General features: G+C 30.3%; 1 protein-coding gene across 1 annotated transcript; it reads right to left on the minus strand.

Annotated features, from left to right (window-relative positions):
• Positions 1–3288: 3288 nt before the first annotated feature.
• Positions 3289–5047, minus strand: LOC101502700 (inositol transporter 1-like). The gene is made up of 2 exons (XM_004509499.3): positions 4838–5047; positions 3289–4757 (listed from the first exon to the last, which is right to left on the minus strand). The coding sequence occupies exons 1-2, from the start codon at positions 4989–4991 to the stop codon at positions 3403–3405; spliced, it is 1509 nt and encodes a 502-aa protein (XP_004509556.1). The 5' UTR covers positions 4992–5047; the 3' UTR covers positions 3289–3402.
• Between the last annotated feature and the right edge of the window lie 16429 nt (positions 5048–21476).

Below are 21476 nucleotides of genomic sequence, written 5' to 3' on the forward strand. Positions count from 1 at the left end.
ATAAACTATTTTATAATATTATTAGTCATTTACCACTGGTAATAATTTATATTATTAGTCATTAAATTCAATAAAAAAACCACCTAATCACTCATAAATATCAACATAAATGTTGTTTATTTAATTTTACTTTTATGAACAATTATATCATTTCACTTATTGTGAGTAATGATTTAATACGTTAAAAATTAAATTACTCATTAATGTCAATCCATTTTTTTAGTAACACTTTATAAAATAAAAATATATATTCTATTTGACAGAAAATACATAAATTTATTAAAAATAATCATAAAATACGAATATATGAAAAATTATTAAAAAAGTTACTTCCAATTTTTAAAATCTATCATCTATTATATATATTTAAAATAGACTCCGGATGCCACAACAACTTCTTTTTTTTTACAAACTTTTGATGAAATATATTCAATATTTTTACAAACTTTTGATGAAACATATTCAATAAATTTTTTTTACCATAATTTCTCATGCTCACAATTAAAACATCATAATAATTAAACAAATAAATTTAGACTACGCTACAATATAATTCAACATTAACATTTTTTTAAAATAAAAAATATTAAATAGTAAATCATATTTATAAATTTTTATATTTTATTTTTGGATTTGTATTTTATATTTTATTTCGTCACATAAATACAAATACCATTATATGTTGAAAAATAAATTAACAGTCAAAGTACAATGAGTCAAATAATTATCCTATATAATAAGTTATCATGCGAATTTTACAAAATATTTTATAAATTAAATTAGATGATTGTGATAAACATGACTTTCCCTCATTTTAAATTTTCTAATCATAATCAATTATTACAAATCAATAAAGTGATATTATAAGTTAACTATATTTATAATACATAAAATATTACTTATAAAACTTATAAAATTATTTTACAATTTGATAATAATTTATAATTTATATTATTATCAAATTATTTTAAAAGTTATTTTATAATAAATTTATAAATTATTTTATAATATTATTAGTCATTTACCAATGGTAATAATTTATAATAAATTTATACCCACATAATCACTCATAAATATTCTTTATTTAATCTTCCTTTTATGAACAATTATATTATTTCACTTATCGTGAGTAATGATTTTAGACGTTAAAAATTAAATTTCTCATTAATGTCAATCCATTTTTTTAGTAACATTTTATAAAATAAATATATATTCTCTATTTGACAGAAAATACATAAATTTATTAAAAATAATCATAAAATACGAATATGTGAAAAATTATTAAAAACGTTACTTCCAATTATTAAAATCTATCATCTATTATATATATTTAAAATAGACTCCGATACCACAATAACTTCTTTTTTTTTTTTTACAAACTTTTGATGAAATATATTCAATAATTTTTTTTTTTACAACAACAATTAAAATATCATAATAATAAAACAAATAAATTTAGACTACGCTACAATATAATTCAACATGAACATTTTTTTAAAATAAAAAAAATATTAAATAGTAAATCATATTTATAAATTTTTACATCTTATTTTTGAGTTTGTATTTTACATTTTATTTCGTCAAATAAATACAAATACCATTATATGTTGAAAAATAAATTAACAATCAAAGTACAATGAGTCAAACAATTATCCTATATAATAAGTTATCATACGAATTTTACAAAATATTTTAAAAATTAAATTAGATGATTGTAATAAACATGATTTTCCTTCATTTTAATTTTCCTAATCATATTCAATTATTACAAATAAATAAAGTAATACTATAAGATAACTATATTTATAATACATAAAATATTACTTATAAAACTTATAAAATTAATTAATTAATATCCGCGCAGCGCGCGGACCATAATCTAGTATAATATAAATATTGGACCGCATCCTATTCAACCTCTCCTCGGTTGGTACCCTATCTCCCAAACTTTCTTTTCAATGTGTTCAATTCATTTCCTTTCAAGACTTTATGCAATACTACAATGTAATGATACGTATATACCTCTACTTTTAAACCTCTCCTCTGTTGGTATATATTATTTTGATTAGGAAGAGTTAACCGTTAGATGAAGTCTCTCATACGAAAGATTTCATCCTTATGAGGTGAGGGCTATCAACGAGATGTAAACTCCCTAATTGATGTGCTATGATGCATTTCGAGATTGAGAGGAGAACGTTATCAGTTAGATGGAGCCGCCCCTAAGATAAAGATCATCCTTAGGAGGAGAGGGCTAATAATGAGATGTAGTTGCCTGTTGGTTCCAAAAAAATTAGGTTTTTACTTGTTTAATTTTTTATGATATTTTTGACGTTGCTCATTTTGATTTCACTTCTGTATGAACTCCATTTTAGATATTTCTTCCTAAACGGCTAAATTATAAGTTTAATAATTTTATTATGTGTATATTTTACTTGAGAATTATCTATATTTTAAATAGCATTGTTTAACATAATTCCCACAAGATTGTAAAATAATTATTCGTGCCTTTTTGTGTTTCCCTTCTACTTGGTGGTGGTTGTTGTCTCCTCACTAAGTCTTTTTGACTTACCCCTTCATATTGTGACTGAGTTAACAGTTTGAAACATAATTTTATGAAGTTGGAAACGTTGAAGATACAGAGGATACTGAGTTAACAGTTTGAAACATAATTTTATGAAGTTGGAAACGTTGAAGATACAGAGGATACTGAGTTAACAGTTTGAAACATAATTTTATGAAGTTGGAAACGTTGAAGATACAGAGGATACTGAGTTAACAGTTTGAAACATAATTTTATGAAGTTGGAAACGTTGAAGATACAGAGGATACTGAGTTAACAGTTTGAAACATAATTTTATTTAGAACTATTTAATTGTCTAATTGTTAATGTTGATTGATTTGTCAGGTTAGGAGTATAGCTTGTGCGACGATCACAGCGTACAATTTTTGGGTCGTGATAATAGAAATCTGATATCATCTCTAATTGGAGCACATGAGAGTTTTTATATTTTATAGATAAGCTGGGAAATGGGAGTTAATATCTAGTATAGTATATTGACAGATTGCTGGTATCTTGAGGTAAATTGTTAATTAAAAAGTCGTTAACTCAAGATTTTGGTAAATTTTCAAGTAATAATCGGTAAAGTCATGATGCATTTCCTAAAACATGAATAAGTTAATTTTAAATGAAGTTTTGGAGTACTCAGTGTCAATCTGCAAGCATACATATTCGGAATGTACATAAATTTATTTATTTTTGTACTAAATACAAATTTCCAAGACTTAATAGAAAAATATCAAAGCCTTGGAGCATGAATCACTCTCCACCTCTCACTCATAAACAAACAAATAAATAAACTAAAGAAACTTATGTAAAGATATGGAAGAAGATTTCATTTCATTTCAGTTAGTTGAAGTTGCTTGCTCAGCATGACTTTCTTTGTTGTAGTTCTTCCCATAAGCTCTCTCCTTCCATAGAGTTGTAACTTCTTCAAACGTCAAACCTTTAGTCTCTGGCATGTAGAAGATCACAAAACCAATAGCAACAACAGACACAACCAAGATAACCATGAAACTCTGACCAAGTCCAATAGCATCAACAACAGAAAGGAAGCTAGTAGACATTATGACACTGCAAATCCAATTAACAGTGGCAGACATTCCACCACACATACCTCTATACTCTTCAGGATAAATCTCAGAGTTAACAGTCCAAGGTATCGGACCCATTCCAGGTGCAAAGAAAGCAATATACAAGGCCAATCCGAAAACAGCAAGCCAACCAAACAAGTGATTTGTGTTACCCTGTCCAATAATATAACATGCTGCAGACAGAAGTGTCAATGCTCCAACGACACCTGATAAACTAGCAAGAGCAAGCTTTTTCCTCCCCAAATGATCGACAAGGTAAATACCAAGAACCGTTCCTGCAGCATTCATACCAGAGACAAAAAGTGAAAGAAAGAGAGCCGCTTGATTGGATTTGAATCCAGCCATCTGAATGATTGTAGGACTGTAATACATCACAATGCTGATACCAGCAAACTGTTGAAATGCTTGAAGTCCAGCACCACAAATGAATGCCAGTCTGATTTCTTTAAACTTGAAAACATCAGTGTATTGAACTTTCACTTGTCTCTTGCTTTCTTTCTCCAAGTTATCTTCCAAAATTTGGATCTCGTCTTCCAATCTAGGCGATGAGTATATCTTAGAAAGTACAAGAGTGGCTTCTTCTTTCCTATTCTTCATGTAAAGCCATCTAGGGGATTCAGGGAGAAAAGACATGAGAAGAAGTTGAACAACAGCAGGGGTACCAGCAAGAGCAAGCATCCATCGCCATGTCCCAGGAACTCTTGTCAAACCATAATTGACAACAAAAGAAAGAAACTGTCCACCAGTAACCATAAGTGTATTAGCACTAACTAATCCACCTCTAATTTCAGTTGGAGATGCTTCAGCTATATAAACAGGTGCAGTAACAGATGCCATACCCACACCCAAACCAACAAGTAACCGACCCGCTATTATTACATATGGATTTGGGGCTGCTGCCATTATAAGTGATCCAACTATGAAGTTTATGTCTGCAATAATAGTTGCTGTTTTACGCCCCCAAGCATCGTTAATCACACCCCCCATGGCAGCACCGAATATTGCCCCCAACAACGCCATCCCAACAATTAACTCTTGAATAAAGCTACTATTCCTCACCATCTCAAAATCCTCTTTTATATACAAAAGTGCACCAGATATCACACCTGCATTAATTATATATGAATTGAATCTCAGTGTACTAGTAGTCCAAATTTTAAACTTACTTTGAGACCCAGTTACATACCTGTATCGTAGCCAAATAGAAGACCACCAATTCCGGCGGCAAATGTGGTTCCAAGAATGTAAGGGTTTTGGAACATGGAAATTTTGCGATCAGGATGCATCTCGAGGTAACCGGAGCTTCCTGCTTGCATGGTAATTGGCATTCCCACCACCATTGTGGCTGTTTGAATTGAAGATGAAATAATAAGGAAAGATTATAACGAATGAAGGAGTTGTTGTTGGATTTGAAAGGGAGAAGGTGTTATATATATATACATATATATATATATAGAAGAGCTAAATATAGGGATCTAGATAGTTCTAGTTCTGATATTTTCTTAACCATAATAGCGATACGAGGCTTCAAATCTCACAAAAGGAAACAAAAAGGCGGCATTGTTAATAGTTAGTTGTTAGTTGTTAGTTGTTATATCTCTCCCGCCAAGTATCGCAACATTGCTTTCCTTCCTATTTTTGACTTAACTTCCTCAATATCTCCTCCTTTCTAGGCTCATGTGCTTCAAAAACTTTGTTTTTATATAATTTAACGATTTCAGATATTTATTTTCGTAACTAACTAACTAACTACTTATCATCTCAAATATAACATCTTTACAAACTTTTATCGTCTTAGCTACTAATGATATGTATATATATCTTTCAAACTTTATAATATCTTTTTTCATTCGTATACGAAATTATAATATATTTTTAAAGATGGATCATATGAAAAGATGCTGAAAGCAATTTATTTATTATAGTGATAAAGATAAAAATTAATATTAAAGTTAAAATCGAGAAAATGCTAATATCAAAATTAAGATTCAGATTATAATGCGAATTTATTTATTTATTTATTTATTTTTATTTTTATTTTTATAACTTTTTTATGGTGAATCTCTATTCAGTTGGTAAGGAGTTGGTCTGATTCCCGTAAGCACTAAGTTCAACTTTTTTATAACTTTTTTATAGTGTATAATATTACATAAAACTTCATGTCGAATACATTTAGACATTAAAAAGAATAATTTTTAACTAGCAAATAATAGAATGGCCAGGCATTCACTATGAGATTTTGGTAAGAACTTTTATGAGCCTTACTACAATGGCAATGGTATACATATAATGGAGCCTAGAAAGTTGTGACTCTTCTCTTTATCTTAGATCTAACTACGTTATGCACTAACATCTTCAATATACCCATGGTGAATTTTGATGTGTTCATAATAATTCATGATGGATACATTAAAGCACTAAGAAGAATGTTGCACAGCTTTTTGTGGTTCCAATATGGTATGTAAATCATGAAACAAAGCAATTTTTGGTTGTTCACTTTGACATAGATGACACAAAATACTTTAGAGGAACACTTTAACTAAATTGTTGAAGTATGCTCCATAATTCATCATCATCTCTAGAGAACAAACCTTATGCTTTGATGGAATTCTATGAAATCCACTGTTAGTAAAATCCATACTACCTATTATAAAGAAATTTGGTCAATAACAAAATCCATGGTAAAAATCAAGTTCAACAATGAAAACCTATCAAAATCCAATAATCCACACCATATTACAACAAAAAATGAGTAAGACAAAAAACAATGGCATATTACAAATGGCATATATCTTTTTTTTTTCACTGAAGAAAGTGATTATTAATAACAAAATTGAATTAATTACCGCAAAAATAATCAAATAAAAGATTGAATCAAAAGAAACAACCCATTGAAACGAGTTTGAAAAAACATATACCTAAGCTTTTAGTATCAAGATTTGAAAAAAAATATATAAACAAGTTACATTTTTAGTCATACATAAAAGTAATATTTATTTCAAATGTCCCAAAAGGAATAGTGTAGTGGTTTGGTGAGAACCATCCCTATAAAAAAATATTTATTTCAAATATTGTGTTCAATAATTTATAATTAAACAAAAATTTATACTAAAGTTATCAAAAGGATTGAATTTGAATTACATAATGCACCACTTATAAATCTAACCAGAAATATAGATAGTGATTATAAATCAAATAAAGCAGTAGTGTTTATAATTCACCCCTTTATGCGAAAATTACTAGTTAAAATATGAATTATATATGTAGTAAAAATATATATATATATCGTATGGAAAGATATATACAACGTCATTTGCATATTAGTAAATCATGTCATCAAGAAAAAATAGAAAAATTTCAAATAAATAATAAATTGAAATTAATTATCCAAATAAAAGCAATAATTCAAGTTATTTACATTGATAAACATAGAGGAGATTTATGTATATTTGATCATTACCTGTATTTAATCAAAGAAATCACAGTCGTCAAGAATTGTGTCAAATATTGTCATACGAAGCTTGAAATGACAGTTGATAAACTAAACATTGCTTCGCTCCTGCATCTGGTGAAAACAACCAACTCAAAATTAAATAGGAACAAATATTATACCTACTAAAATATATATGCAATAAATGGCAACACAAGAGGAATTACCTTAAATTTCCATGTAAATAGTAATTGTTTTAGTATAATGAGTATCAAAGTATAGATGTGGCTACAAGACATATAATCAATTCAATTATAAGAATTGATATGTGAGCACATATTTTATATAATTAAAAATATAAATAGATATAATTATGCGAAAACAAGATAACAATGGAAGAAAAAGAGGGAACAAAGATTGTTGTTTTGGAGAAGCGCCACAGACGAATTATCAAAGTGAACACAAATACATATTTATAAAGAATTTACCAGGGTAGGGTTTTTTGTTATGCTAAATTTTCACTTTAATAATTGTAATAAAATATTATATAATATTTTTGATAATAAGTTATATTTAATTGTTCTTTGACCAGAAATTTAACTTATTCATGAGTGATTAATTGAGTTGTCTATCTACTATTTTTATAATAATTATTTTATGATTATATCTACTACAAATATACTTATTCAATTTTTTTTAAATATAATAATACTACTAAGTCAAAGTTATTTGATAAAAATAATTTTGTATGTGTCATCATACATAAAAAGTGTAAGGTAAAGAGTTATAATAATTATAGATTTTTTTATACAAATTTTATAAATATAAAATCATTTCACGATGCAATGTCATCGCAATGACCACTATAATCCACTATGCCAAAAATAACATTTTACAACGTTTTTTAATTAAAAGCGTTGTTGCATAATATTTTAAAATTAACAGAGGATGAAACAACGTTTTTCTGATAAGCGCTATTGTAGGGTCATAATGCTTACAATGCTTTTGCTGAAAGCGCCGTCTTAGGGCCATATAGCGGCTTCACATAATGTTTACAACGCTTTTAGAGCCTTTTGGATATAAGTGCTGTAAAATATAGTGCTCTCACATAATGTTTATAGCGCTTTGTATAGAAGCGTTGTAAAATATAGCGCTCCCACATTATGTTTACAGCGCTTTTAGAGCTCTTTGTATATAAGCGCTGTAAAATATAGCGCTTTCACATAATTACAGGATCTTTTAGAGTGTTTTGTTTATAAGTGCTATAAAATGGTGTGTATTTGATAAAAATAATTCTCATTAAATAAATAAAAATATATTTAATATGTTCTCTCCCTAACCCTACAAACTTTCCTCTACTGTGCGAATCCTCCTCTACTCTGCGCCCTCTTCTCGCTGAATCCTCCTTTGTTATGCGTCCATTTCTACTAAGTGATAGTTGTCTTATGTACTGTATTTATTAATTTGTTGTTGTCACTGAAACTGATAAATTAATACCTGATAAATCATACAAAATGTTACCTGATAGTAGATGGCATAACCTTGACAAATCATATAAATTATTACCTGATAAATCAGATAAATTGTTACCTGATAAATCATATAAAATCTATTTTTTTTTAAATCTGTTTGCACAATTATGTAATAAAATATTATATAATATTTTAGATAATAAATTATATTTAATTGAACTTATTCATGGCTGATTAATTGGGTTGTCTATCTACTATTTTTGTAATACTCTTTTTATGATTATATCTACTACAAAAACTTATTCAATTTTTTTAAAATATAATAATACTATTAAGTCAAAGTTATTAGATAAAAATAATTTTGTACGTATCATCATACATAAAAGGTGTAAGGTAAATAATTATAATAATTATAGATTTTTTTATAGAAATTGTATAAATATAAAATTCTTTCACGCTGCAATGCCATCACAACGACCACTATAATTCACTACGCCAAAAATAGTATTTTACAACACTTTTTAATTAAAAGCAATGTTGTATAGTATTTTAAAATTAACGGATGATACAACAACGCTTTTCTGACAAGCGCTTTTGCAGAAATGCTTTTGTAAGGTCATATAGGGTCATAATGTTTTCAACGTTTTTGCTAAAAGCGCCGTTGTAGAATCATATAACGCTTTTAGAGCACTTTGGATATAAGCGCTGTAAAATATATAGTGCTCACACATTATATTTATAGCACTTTTTAGAACGTTGTAAAATATAGCGTTCCCACATTATGTTTACAGCGCTTTGTTTATATGCACGGTAAAATATAACGTTTTCACATAATTACAGGATATATTTGAGCGCGTTGTTTATAAGCGCTATAAAATGTTATATAACATTTTAGATAATAAGTTATATTTAATTGAACTTATTCATGGCTGATTAATCAGGTTGTCTATCTACTATTTTTGTAATACTTTTTTTATAATTATATCTACTACAAAAATACTTATTCAGTTTTTTTAAAATATAATAAAACTACTAAGTCAAAGTTATTAGATAAAAATTATTTTGTATGTGTCATCATACGCATAAAAGGTATAAGGTAAAGAATTGTAATAAATATATTGATTTTTTATACAATTTGTGTAAGTATAAAATTATTTAACGCTATAATGACAACAATACCATTGCAACAACTACTATAACCCCAGTCGTAACGATCGCAACTATAACCACATTTGTAACCATAACCGCAATTTAAAATTATGAATTGAAGTCGTTGTCTTTTGTTGTGGAAGGCTTAGTTTCAACTGATTACTTAGTGCAAACTTTTTAGAGGTTTTCTTTCTCTTTCTCTTTTTCCTTTGATAATGAGTCTTTATAAAAGGGTAAAGGTAATCAAGTTTTCGTCCAAAACGTTTTGTGTAGTGAAGGGATACATAATTTTACCATCAAAGCAAGGGATAGTTAGCCCCAACATTACAGAATGTTGGACATCATGACATATGAAAATTGAAAATTGTTGGTGGTTTTATTCCAAAATCACGTGGAAGAATAAATAAGAGGAATTTCATATTTAAGCAGGTATTTGCATTGATTTCATATTAAAGCGGATGAATTGTTTTCCTCCCTATATAGACAATTTCTCACAGTGATGCTTTATTTATTTGAATCAACAACCAGTGAAGCTTCAGAGTGGAACAATGCTTAAGAAGTTTTGAAGTTACACTCATGGATACACAATATTCAATAGATCAGACGATGTAACATTCTAAAATATTTCATCCTGCCAAAGACCTTAGCTCGCCTTGCGAGCTTACATAATTTGGAAACAATTTTTGAAAGATTGGAATATGCAAGATTTCGCCTGGTGAAGACTACCTCTCGCCAAGAAAGTTAATTATTTGTGAAAGGAAGTTTTCCCCCACTAGATATTTCACACGGTGACCAATACACTGTTGGGGTTGATTGCAAGTCCCACATCCTTTAGTGTGGGAGAATAAGGAGAAAGCCAAGGCTATATATTGGGTTTTAGTCCTTTGTTTTCAAATGCACCAGTCAGCAATAGCACTTTAAGCTTGTATTTGACTTAGTTTAAATATTTGCTTTGTAAGAGTGTGGTTGTACTGGGGTGTCTGGGGTGTGAGCGAGAGAAGTCTATGTGTTGTAATAATTTTCACATAGTATTAATTCTCTAGTTGCCGGTTTAGGCAGCGGCCGTGGTTTTTTCTCCGGTTTTGGAGTTTCCACGTTATATTCTTGTGTTGTGATTGTGTCTTAATTTTTTTAACTTATGCTATTTTCCCCAACAACTGGTATCAAGAACAAGGTTCGGAGGTTCGGTAGGATAATTTTTCTTAGTATGCTCTGTGGTTGCAGTTTTGTCTGATCTTCCACATCAGAAAAGAATTATCCTTGGTATTGTTAGGGGAAAGGTGATACTGTGAAAGTGCTGTTTAGGGAGGTTCTGGCTAAGGAAAGACTTGGTATTTAAGCGTGTCTGTTGTGACCCACCTCTCTTTCCTGGGAACTTACCTGGTGCACAGTTTACAGTCTGCGTGCAGCTGCTATGTCTTATTCAAGTGTTATGAAGTTTGACATAGAGAAGTTTGATGGAAGAATCAACTTTGGCTTGTGGAAAGTACAAGTCAAGGATGTGCTTATACAATCAGGATTACACAAGATGTTGAAAGGAAACACTTCCAACATGGAGGACGACAAGTGGGAGGAACTAGATTTGAGAGCTGCAAGTGCAATTCGTCTGTGTTTGGCAAAGAATGTTCTTGCGAATGTGCAGAATCTGTCATCAGCCAAGCAACTCTGGGAGAAGCTTGAAGGGTTATATCAAGCTAAGGGCATCTCAAATCGGTTGTTGTTGAAAGAGCAATTCCACAATCTGCGCATGGATGAGGGTACGAAAATCTCTGATCATCTTAGTACTTTGAATAATATTGTCTCTGAGTTGGAATCTATCAAAGTTGAGATTGATGATGAAGATAAAGCGTTAAGGCTCATTTTGTCCCTTCCACCTTCCTATGTTCATCTTAAACCTGTTCTGATGTATGGGAAGGAAAGTTTGAGTTTTGAAGAAGTTGCAACTAAAATTATTTCTGAAGAAAGGAGAATGAAAAATGATGAAAGCACTTCATCAAGCTCAATGTTGCTGACTAGAAGTGGGGCTAATGGGAAGAAGATACATGCAAAGAATTTGGTGTGTTGGGAGTGTGGAAAGCCTGGGCATGTGAAGAGAAATTGTCCAGGTGGAGCAGTATCTGAAAAAGACTCTGAGACAAGTGTTGGCAAGGTCTCCCTTGTTTGGGGAGATGATGGTGATCTCATCTAGAAGATAAAGTTTGTCCTTATGGTATTTCCGCTATACCATGAAAAATGACAAGTTATTGTTAGCGGATTCAGAACAACACACGAGCATTGGTTGGCATTGATGCAAGGTGTGTGGTGATGTGTCGATGGCTGAAGAACTTCCTGGAAGCCAACATGGGAGTTGTACCATAAATTTCAGCAAGGTTTCGACATGAGAAAATTCTTGGAATGGTTTAGTTCCAAGTGGAGAAAATTCTTGGGATGGTTTAGTTCCAAGTGAATTGTACTTTTGATGGTGGAGTATGATTGTCGGTAACTCTTACAATCAAGGTGGAGATTGTTGGGGTTGATTGCAAGTCCCACATCCTTTAGTGTGGGAGAATAAGGAGAAGGCCAAGGCTATATATTGGGTTTTAGTCCTTTGTTTTCAAATGCACCAGTCAGCAATAGCACTTTAAGCTTGTATTTGACTTAGTTTAAATATTTGCTTTGTAAGAGTGTGGTTGTACTGGGGTGTCTGGGGTGTGAGCGAGAGAAGTCTATGTGTTGTAATAATTTTCACATAGTATTAATTCTCTGGTGGCCGGTTTAGGCAGCGGCCGTTGTTTTTTCTCCGGTTTTGGAGTTTCCACGTTATATTCTTGTGTTGTGATTGTGTCTTAATTCTTTGTAACTTATGCTATTTTTTCCCAACATACACCTCTCTAGGCGAACAAACCTTATGCTTTGATGGAATTCTATGAAATCCACTGTTAGTAAAATTCATACTACCTATTATAAAGAAATTTGGTCAATAACAAAATCTTTGGTAAAAATCAAGTTCAACAATGAAAACCTATCAAAATCCAATAATCCACACCATATTACAACAAAAAATGAGTAAGACAAAAAAAAATGGCATATTACAAATGGAAGTATTTTATCTCTTTTTTTTCACTGAAGAAATTGATTATTTATAACAAAATTGAATTAATTACCGCAAAAATAATCAAATAAAAGTTTGAAAAAAATTATACCTATGCTTTTAATATCGAGATTTGAAAAAATAAATAAAGTTACATTTTTAATCATACGTAAAAGTAATATTTATTTCAAATGTCCCTAAAGGAATAGTGTAGTGGTTTGGTCAGAACCATCCCTATAAAATATTTATTTCAAATGTTGTGTTCAATAATTTATAATTAAACAAAAATTTATACTAAAATTATCAAAAGGATTGAATTTGAATTACATAATACACTAGTTATAAATCTAACGAAAAATAAAGGTAGTGATTATAAATCAAATAAAGCAGTAGTGCTTATAATTCACCCCTTTATGCGAAAATTACTACTTAAAATACGAATTATATACATAGTAAAATTATGTATATCGTCTGGAAAGATATATACAACATCATTTGCAGATCACTAAATCATGTCATCCAGAAAAAATAGAAAAATTTCAAATAAATAATAGTTTGAAATTAAAGTATCCAAATAAAAGCAATAATTCAAATTATTTACATTGATAAAAATAGAGGAGATTTATGTATATCAGATTACCTGTATTTAATCAAAGGAATCACAGTCGTCAAGAATTGTGTCAAATATTGCCATACGAAACTTGAGAATTGATATGTGAGCACATATTTTATATAATTAAAAATATAAATAGATATAATTATGCGAAAACAAGATAACAATGGAAGAAAAAGAGGGAACAAAGATTGTTGTTTTAGAGAAGCGCCGCAGACGAATTGTCAAAGTGAATACAAATACATATTTATAAAAAAATTACTTAGGTAGGGTTTTTTGTTATGCTAAATTTTCACTTTAATAATTATAATAAAATATTATATAATATTTTAGATAATAAATTATATTTAATTGATCTTTGACCGGAAATTTAACTTATTCATGGCTGATTAATTGGATTGTCTATCTACTATTTTTATAATACTTTTTTTTTTTATGATTATATCTACTACAAAAATACTTATTCAATTTTTTTAAAATATAATAATACTACTAAGTCAAAGTTATTAGACAAAAATAATTTTGTATGTGTCATCAAAAAAGGTGTAAGGTAAAGAATTATAATAATTATAGATTTTTTTAATACAAATTGTATAAATATAAAATTATTTCACGTTGCAATGCTATTGCAACGACCACTATAATCCACTACGCTAAAAATAATATTTTACAGCGTTTTTTAATTAAAAGCGTTGTTGTATAGTATTTTAAAATTAACGGAAGATACAACAACGCTTTTCTGACAAGCGATTTTGCAGTCATAATGTTTACAACGCTTTTGCTGAAAGCGCCGTTGTATGGTCATATAGTGGTTTCACATAATGTTTACAGCGCTTTTAGAGCACTTTGCATATAAGCGCTGTAAAATATAGTGCTCTCACATAATGTTTACAACACTTTTTAGAGCGCTTTGTATACAAGCGCTGTAAAATGCGCTCCCACATTATGTTTATAGCGCTTTTAGAGCGCTTTGTATATAAGTGTTGTAAAATATAGCGTTTTCACATAATTACAAGATCTTTTAAAACGCTTTGTTTATAAGCGCTATAAAGTGGTGCGTATTTGATAAAAAGCATTCCCTTTAAATAAATAAAAACATATTTAATATGTTATCTTCCTAAACCTACGAACTCTCCTCTACTATGCGCCCTCTTCTCGTTGTACCATCCTCTACTCTGCGTCCATTTCTACTGAGTGATTGTTGTCTTAGGTGTTGTATTTATTAATTTGTTGTTGTCACTAAAACTGATAAATTGTTACCTAATAAATCATATAAAATATTACCTGATAGTAGATGACATAATCTTGGTAAATCATATAAATTATTACCTGATAAATCAGATAAATTGTACTTGATAAATCATATAAAATATGTTCTTTTTTGAAATCTGTTTGCACAATTATGTAATAAAATATTACATAATATTTTAGATAATAAGTTATATTTAATTGAACTTATTCATGGTTGATTAATTGGGTTGTCTATCTACTATTTTTGTAATACTTTTTTTTTTATTATTATATCTACTACAAAAATACTTATTCAATTTTCTTAAAATATAATAAAACTACTAAGTCAAAGTTATTAGATAAAAATAATTTTCTATGTGTCATCATACGCATAAAAGGTATAAGGTAAAGATTTGTAATAAATATATTGATTTTTTATACAATTTGTGTAAATATATAATTCTTTAATGCTGCAATGACTGCAATGCCATTGCAACGACTACTATAATACCAATCGTAACGTTTGCAACTATAACCACATTTGTAACTATAACCGCAATTTAAAATTATGAATAGAAGTCATTGTCCTTTGTTGTGGAAGGCTTAGTTTCAACCGATTACTTAGGGCAAACTTTTTAGTGGTTTTCTAATCCTTTTCTTTTTAGATAATGAGTCTTTATAATGGGTAAAGGCAATCAAGTTTTCGTCCAAAATGTTTTGCGCTATTTAGTGAAGGATTACATAAGTTTACCATCAAAGCTAGTGATAGCTAGCCCCAACATTACACAATGTTGGACATCATGCAACATGAAAATTGAAAATTGTTGGTGGTTTTATTCCAAAATCACATGGAAGAATAAATAAGAGGAATTTCATATTTAAGAAAGTATTTGCATTGATTTCATATTCAAGCGAATGAATTGTTCTCTTTTCTATATAGACAATTTCTCGCAGTGTTGCTTTATTTATTTGAATCAACAACCAGTGAAGCTTCTTAGTGGAACAATGCTTGAGAAGTTTTGAAGTTACACTCATGGATACACAATATTCAATAGATCAGACGATGTAACATTCTAAAATATTTCATCCTACGAAAGACCTTAGCTCGCCTTGCAAGCTTACATAATTTGGAAACAATTTTTGAAGGATTGGAATATGCTAAGATTTCTCCTGGAGAAGACTACCTCTCGCCAAGAAAGTTAATTATTTGTGAAAGGAAGTTTTCCCCATTAGATGTTTCACATGGCGACCAGTACACCTCTCTAGGTGAGCTAACACCAATTCTGAAGATTGTTGGCCACTGCAAGATTTTTCTTGGCGACATGTATATCTCCTCAGGAGAAAATTCAAATATTTCAAATTCAAGTTCCAGATTCGCTAATTTTTTCCTGGTGATGCGTGTCTTTCCCCAAGCAAAAACGGTATAACTTCTGTAGGATTTAAGCGAAATATTAAGACAAAATTAGGATTCCGATCTTTTGGAAGTTGAAAATACAGATTGAGGCAACAAACGAGCAAAGAGCATAATGGGGCCACAATCTAGGGATTGATAAGCAAAAAAAAAAATGCCTAAAGAATTAACGACATTGATAATTTCAAACTGAATTCTTTCAAGAACTCTAGAAAGTGAAGTCTCATAAAATAACAATAGGTTCACAATCCTCTTTTGCATCAGCTAGAGGTTTGCTTTTTTTAGTGGCACCACCTTAAAAGTTCTTTAAATTTGGCCCAACTCAAGTTTTTACAATTAGACCCAAGTATTCTTACTAATTTAGACTACTAGTTTAATTAAAACTAATACTAAAATTAGTTCACATAGACGCAACCTACATTCCTTAACTTCTTCAATTTGGATTAAACAATTTACTATTTTGAGCTTCAATTATTCATGAGTTGAACTTCCTTCAAATAAAGTGGCTATCAAGTTATTTAGAGCCTAATTTTCCTTCTTTGACATGCTCTTGTAATTGAAGTTCCAAGACCTTGAATATTCTCTATACTTCCTTAGTTATATTTTCTATGTCCTCATTATTCCTTTTTTCTTAGAAGAAATCCAACCTCGAATTTAGCTCAATCATAACATATAAGAACAAAAACATAAGTCAAAGACACGAAGCACAACTCCATATTTTGCATTAAAAAGTACAACATATTCATTTTCAATGTAAGGAGTCTTCAATATACAGATTAAATTATACCTCTTGAAATCGACATTAAGTACCAATGTTACTTTCCTTATATTGGAAATGGTGACAAATAAGAAGTTACTTTTTATTTTCAAAGGCTTTAAAGCAAACCTTTACTCTTCATAGAAAATATCAAAATACTAACTCTATTTTTAACATAAGAGTAATTATTCAAGTTAGCAAACAAATGTTTCTTAACAATTCGAACACATTCTTCAAAATTTGTGTCATGAACCAAAATTGCTTTAGAAAGCACAACAATACATTTATCAAGAAAATCATTCAAGTCTTGGCTTATAATTCTCAAATCAAGTTTAGAAGAATAATATGGATTAAAGACTTGATGCATCATGGTTTCAACTTTCCTTTGGATTTCTTTGGTCTCTTAGGGATTAGCCCTATATGTTGGCCTGTAGCGAAATGAAACTTTCCTTTGGATTTCAACTTTCCTTTGGATTTCTTTGGTCTCTTAGAGATTATTCCTTTGAGTTTCGTCCAAGTCTCTTGATTGGCTGCCCACCATTCATCTAACCGTGAATAAGTCTGATTCTTCAGCAAGTTCTTACTCATTCTCTTCATCACTAGATGCAGAAGATTTAGAATATGATCCACTAGTAATATTTCAATTCTTCTTAAGTAGCATGGTATTCTTAGTTGGGCACTCAGAAGCTATGTGATCTCTTCACAAAAACTTAAAACATTTAATCTCAGTACTCTTTGCTTTCATATGAGGTGTAACCATTAATGTGTTTGATGAAGTACTTCCTTTCTTCTTATTTCTATCCGTCCAACTAGAGGAATTAAAGTTAGAAGAATTATTTCTTATGACATCATTTCTCTTTAGTTGTTGTTCTACCTTACTAGTTTGATGCATTAAGTCTTTATACTCCACATAATTTTGTAATTATGCAACATCACTTATATCACTATTCAACTCTTTTAAGAAATGTGTCATAGTAGCTAACCTATCTTCACTAATATTGGCTCTAATTAAGCACACTTCCATCTCCTTATAATTATCATTCACACTTTTGTTACCTTGTGTGAACCTTTGAAGTTTATTGTGAAGGTCTATATTAAAGTAAGAAAGAACAAATATCTTCTACATTAAACTCTTCATCTCCACTCAACTATCCACCAATGGTTCTTCATACCTCACTCTTTCTTTTTGTTATTGGTCTCTCCAAATGAGTGAATAATCAATAAATTCTAAGGCTTCCATATTTACCTTATTCTCTTCCGTATAATTATTGCATGAAAAGAGTTGTTCAATTTTCATCTCCCACTCAAGGTAAGCCTCTAGACCACTTTTTCCTTGAAATGATTGTATTTTAAGCTTCACCCCCTCTATTTTATCCCCTCTACCACCATCGTCAGTTTCTCTTATTCTCCTTCTATTTCCATCATCACTTTGATTTTCTTGATTTTCTAACTGCTCATTTCTGGCACGTAAATCATTAATATGCTCCCTCAACATCCTTTGCATTTTAGCATTTATAGTATCCACTAACAATTTTTTGTTTCCCCCTTGAGGTGGGCTGCCATCACCACCTATTCCAGACATATTTTAAACAACAAACAAATAAACAAAGTGAAAGGAAAAGACCTCACCACACAAAACAGTAACACAAGTTCTAAGAAGACCTTAAAGTACTTTCTATTAAATTACTTTCTTCAAGTTCTTAATTGAATTAGCAAGAACCTCAAGATTTTTTATCAAAAATTGGTAAGAAGACCTTAAAGTAACACAAAACAGTAGTAATGTGATTGAAAAATACTCTTAGGAATTTTGTCAAACAGGTAATGTGCAATACTTTTAACAACAACAATTTTTTTGTATTTTTTTTTTTTGTATTTTTTTTCAAGTAGTAGCCACACACAAATGGACAACAATTCAAACCAAAGCAACACAACTAACAATTTATGTTTCACCAAAAAAATGCATAAACATAATTTGATTCAATTCCAAACATAGAGACAAGCTTTGGTACCAAATGATATGGTCCACTTTGTCGTGAATAAATTTAAGGATTGTTCTAGGTTATAAACTTAAAGATTGAAGCCAAAATCATGTTTTGCTGGAGAATGCAATAATCAAAGCTACGAAACTCAGAATCGAACAATTTCAAAACGAGATGAAAGAAGGCGTTCCGAAATGCAAATTACGTTGTTGAATCACCAAAAAACACTATGTAAAACTCAAGATATGAGCACAAATTATTGATCACGAAAATATGTAAAATTTGTGCATTAGGGTTTGATGTAAAGGAAACTAGAAACTATAAATCAGCAAACGAGCAAAGAAGAGAATGACACAACAATCTACGGATTGATAAACCAAAAAAGAACGCCGCAAGGATTGACATCCTTGATAAGTTCAAAATGAATTCTTTGAAGAACTCTAGAGAGCAAAGTCTCACAAAATAACAATACGTTCAAAATCCCACTTTGCATCAACCATGAGTTTTCCTTTTATAGTGGTACCACTTTATAAGTTCTTTAAATTTGGTCCAACTTAAGTTATTATAATTAGACCCAAGTATTCTTACTAATTCAATCTACTACTTCAATTAAAACTAATATTAAAATTTGATCACATAGATGCAACTTGTATTCCTTAACTTGTTCAACTTCGATTAAACAATTTACTATCTTGAACTTCACACAACAAGAAAACATGGATTTTGTGATGGCCAAAAGCCCTCACAAAGGGAAAAAGACAGCCACAAAAGTAGGCATTTGTGGCAGCCTTAGGCAGCCACAAATAAGGTGGTCACAATTTTAAAAATTAAAATAACTATTATATATAAAAAATATAATATTAATAATAATTAAAGTAATTACTAACAAATCAAATAAAACATTCCAAAATTAATAAATAATGTCTTACAAACCAATAATTAAACACACAATAATTAACTAGGGCAAGATAAATATGTGTTCATACAAACCAAAAATAAAATTATTAAATTATTCAAATACATCAATCCTCATAATAATTCCTCTGATCAGCTCCACTCCCACCATCATTATTTCCTGCAATGTTACCCGACGACAGAAGTCCCTCAAAAGTATTATTAATTTGTGTTGGAGGAGACATCATGGTTTGAAATTGGATTTCATCTTCAATTACACCACCACTAGTCGAAGGAGGAGCCATAACTGGTTGAGGTTGATTTAAATCTGATCTAATCAAGTCAGCTGTTGGCATAGTTGGTCGGTATGCAGTTTGATTTGGTTGAGGTTGAGGAAGTTGATGTGAAGATGACGGAACATACTGATAATTATGAAAATATTGTTGTTGCTGAAACATTGGCTGTTGTTGTTGCTAGAAGGCAGAGTTCGGAGGATCCTGTTGTTGCTGTTGGAAATTTGGAGGTGGTTGCTGCTGCTGGGAGTATTGAGAGTAATTTTGTTGATGCTGAAATAGTGGTTGTTGATGCAAGTATTAAGGCAGAGGCAGAACCATGGTTTTTTATATTTCTCTTATATGACTTCAGCAATTGCCTTTGCAGATGATTTAAAAGGAATATATCTTCAAAGTTTACATGCAAATTAAATATTAAAATGAATTAATAAAATAATGTAACATGCAATAATGAAATATTTAACAATCATAATTTAAAATAGTTTACATACCCATCGCCTTCTGGAATGATGACAATGTGGTTGTAGCAATCAACACATTCGGGTTCCATTATTTCGTCTATGGTATAAGGCTCTATAGAGACTTTGGGATATAGAGGAATAGCTCCACCACTAGTACCAATCATCGGCATCGGCATGAGAGATGGGTCATTAACAACACGTGGTTTAGCAACTTTTTTCTTACCACGTGATGTTTTGGATATTCCTCGTATTCCCACCATTCCCATTCCTCCTGATCCTTTCGATCCTCCTAATCCTCCTATTCCCACTATCAGACACACTTTTCATACAAACTCCACTATTAATTGTTTCTTTTCCTTCGGTCCAAGATTCAGTGTGAAATTTGTATCCATTGACGTAATAGGTGTGCCATTCTTTGAAACTTCTACTCGGGCCCATAGATAAGTGCCTTAAGTGGATGTTGATAGGAGTTTGTTCTTCGAGATGCACTTGTTGTTGAAACCATAATGGGAAATTTGAATGTATATCATCAGATGATTGTCCCGTATTTAAAAATGCCCTGATCGATGACCATATATATGGTGAATATCAATTTAATCATATAATTAAATATAATTAATATGAAGAGAAATTTGAAACGTACTCAATGTATGGTTTAACTTCGGTGCAGTTAATCAAAACGTGAACATGTGCCGCATTAAATACTTTGTCGCTTGGCCAGAAAATCGGAAAATCCCTACCAGCATGATGACCAGACAAGCAAAAAACTGATAAAGCATGTGGATGACGTATAACACTATCAGTAGCGTTTCTTCCATTAACTGGTGACAACGTTTCGTTGTTGAAATAATGAGAACAAAAGTGTGTTGTTTTACGGTGTAGGTAATATGAACAAATTGAGCCCTCAACTCTAACGTTATTTTTCACTGACCATTTTGAATAACCCCTGAACCTATAATATAAAAAGAGATGTACAATAAGCTCCATGTGTGTATATATATATATATATATATATCACCTTTCAAATGGATACATCCATCTATACTGAACTGGTCCACCAAGCCTA

Source organism: Cicer arietinum, chromosome 7 (genome assembly GCF_000331145.2).
Source record: "Cicer arietinum cultivar CDC Frontier isolate Library 1 chromosome 7, Cicar.CDCFrontier_v2.0, whole genome shotgun sequence".
NCBI lineage: Eukaryota > Viridiplantae > Streptophyta > Magnoliopsida > Fabales > Fabaceae > Cicer > Cicer arietinum.

Excerpts from the sequence above, each read along its gene's own strand:
- LOC101502700 (XM_004509499.3), bottom strand. The coding sequence starts at position 4,991 with ATGGTGGTGGGAATGCCAATTACCATGCAAGCAGGAAGCTCCGGTTAC. Across the intron at positions 4,758-4,837 it reads TCTATTTGGCTACGATACAG|GTGTGATATCTGGTGCACTT; the intron begins GTATGTAACTGG and ends TAATTAATGCAG.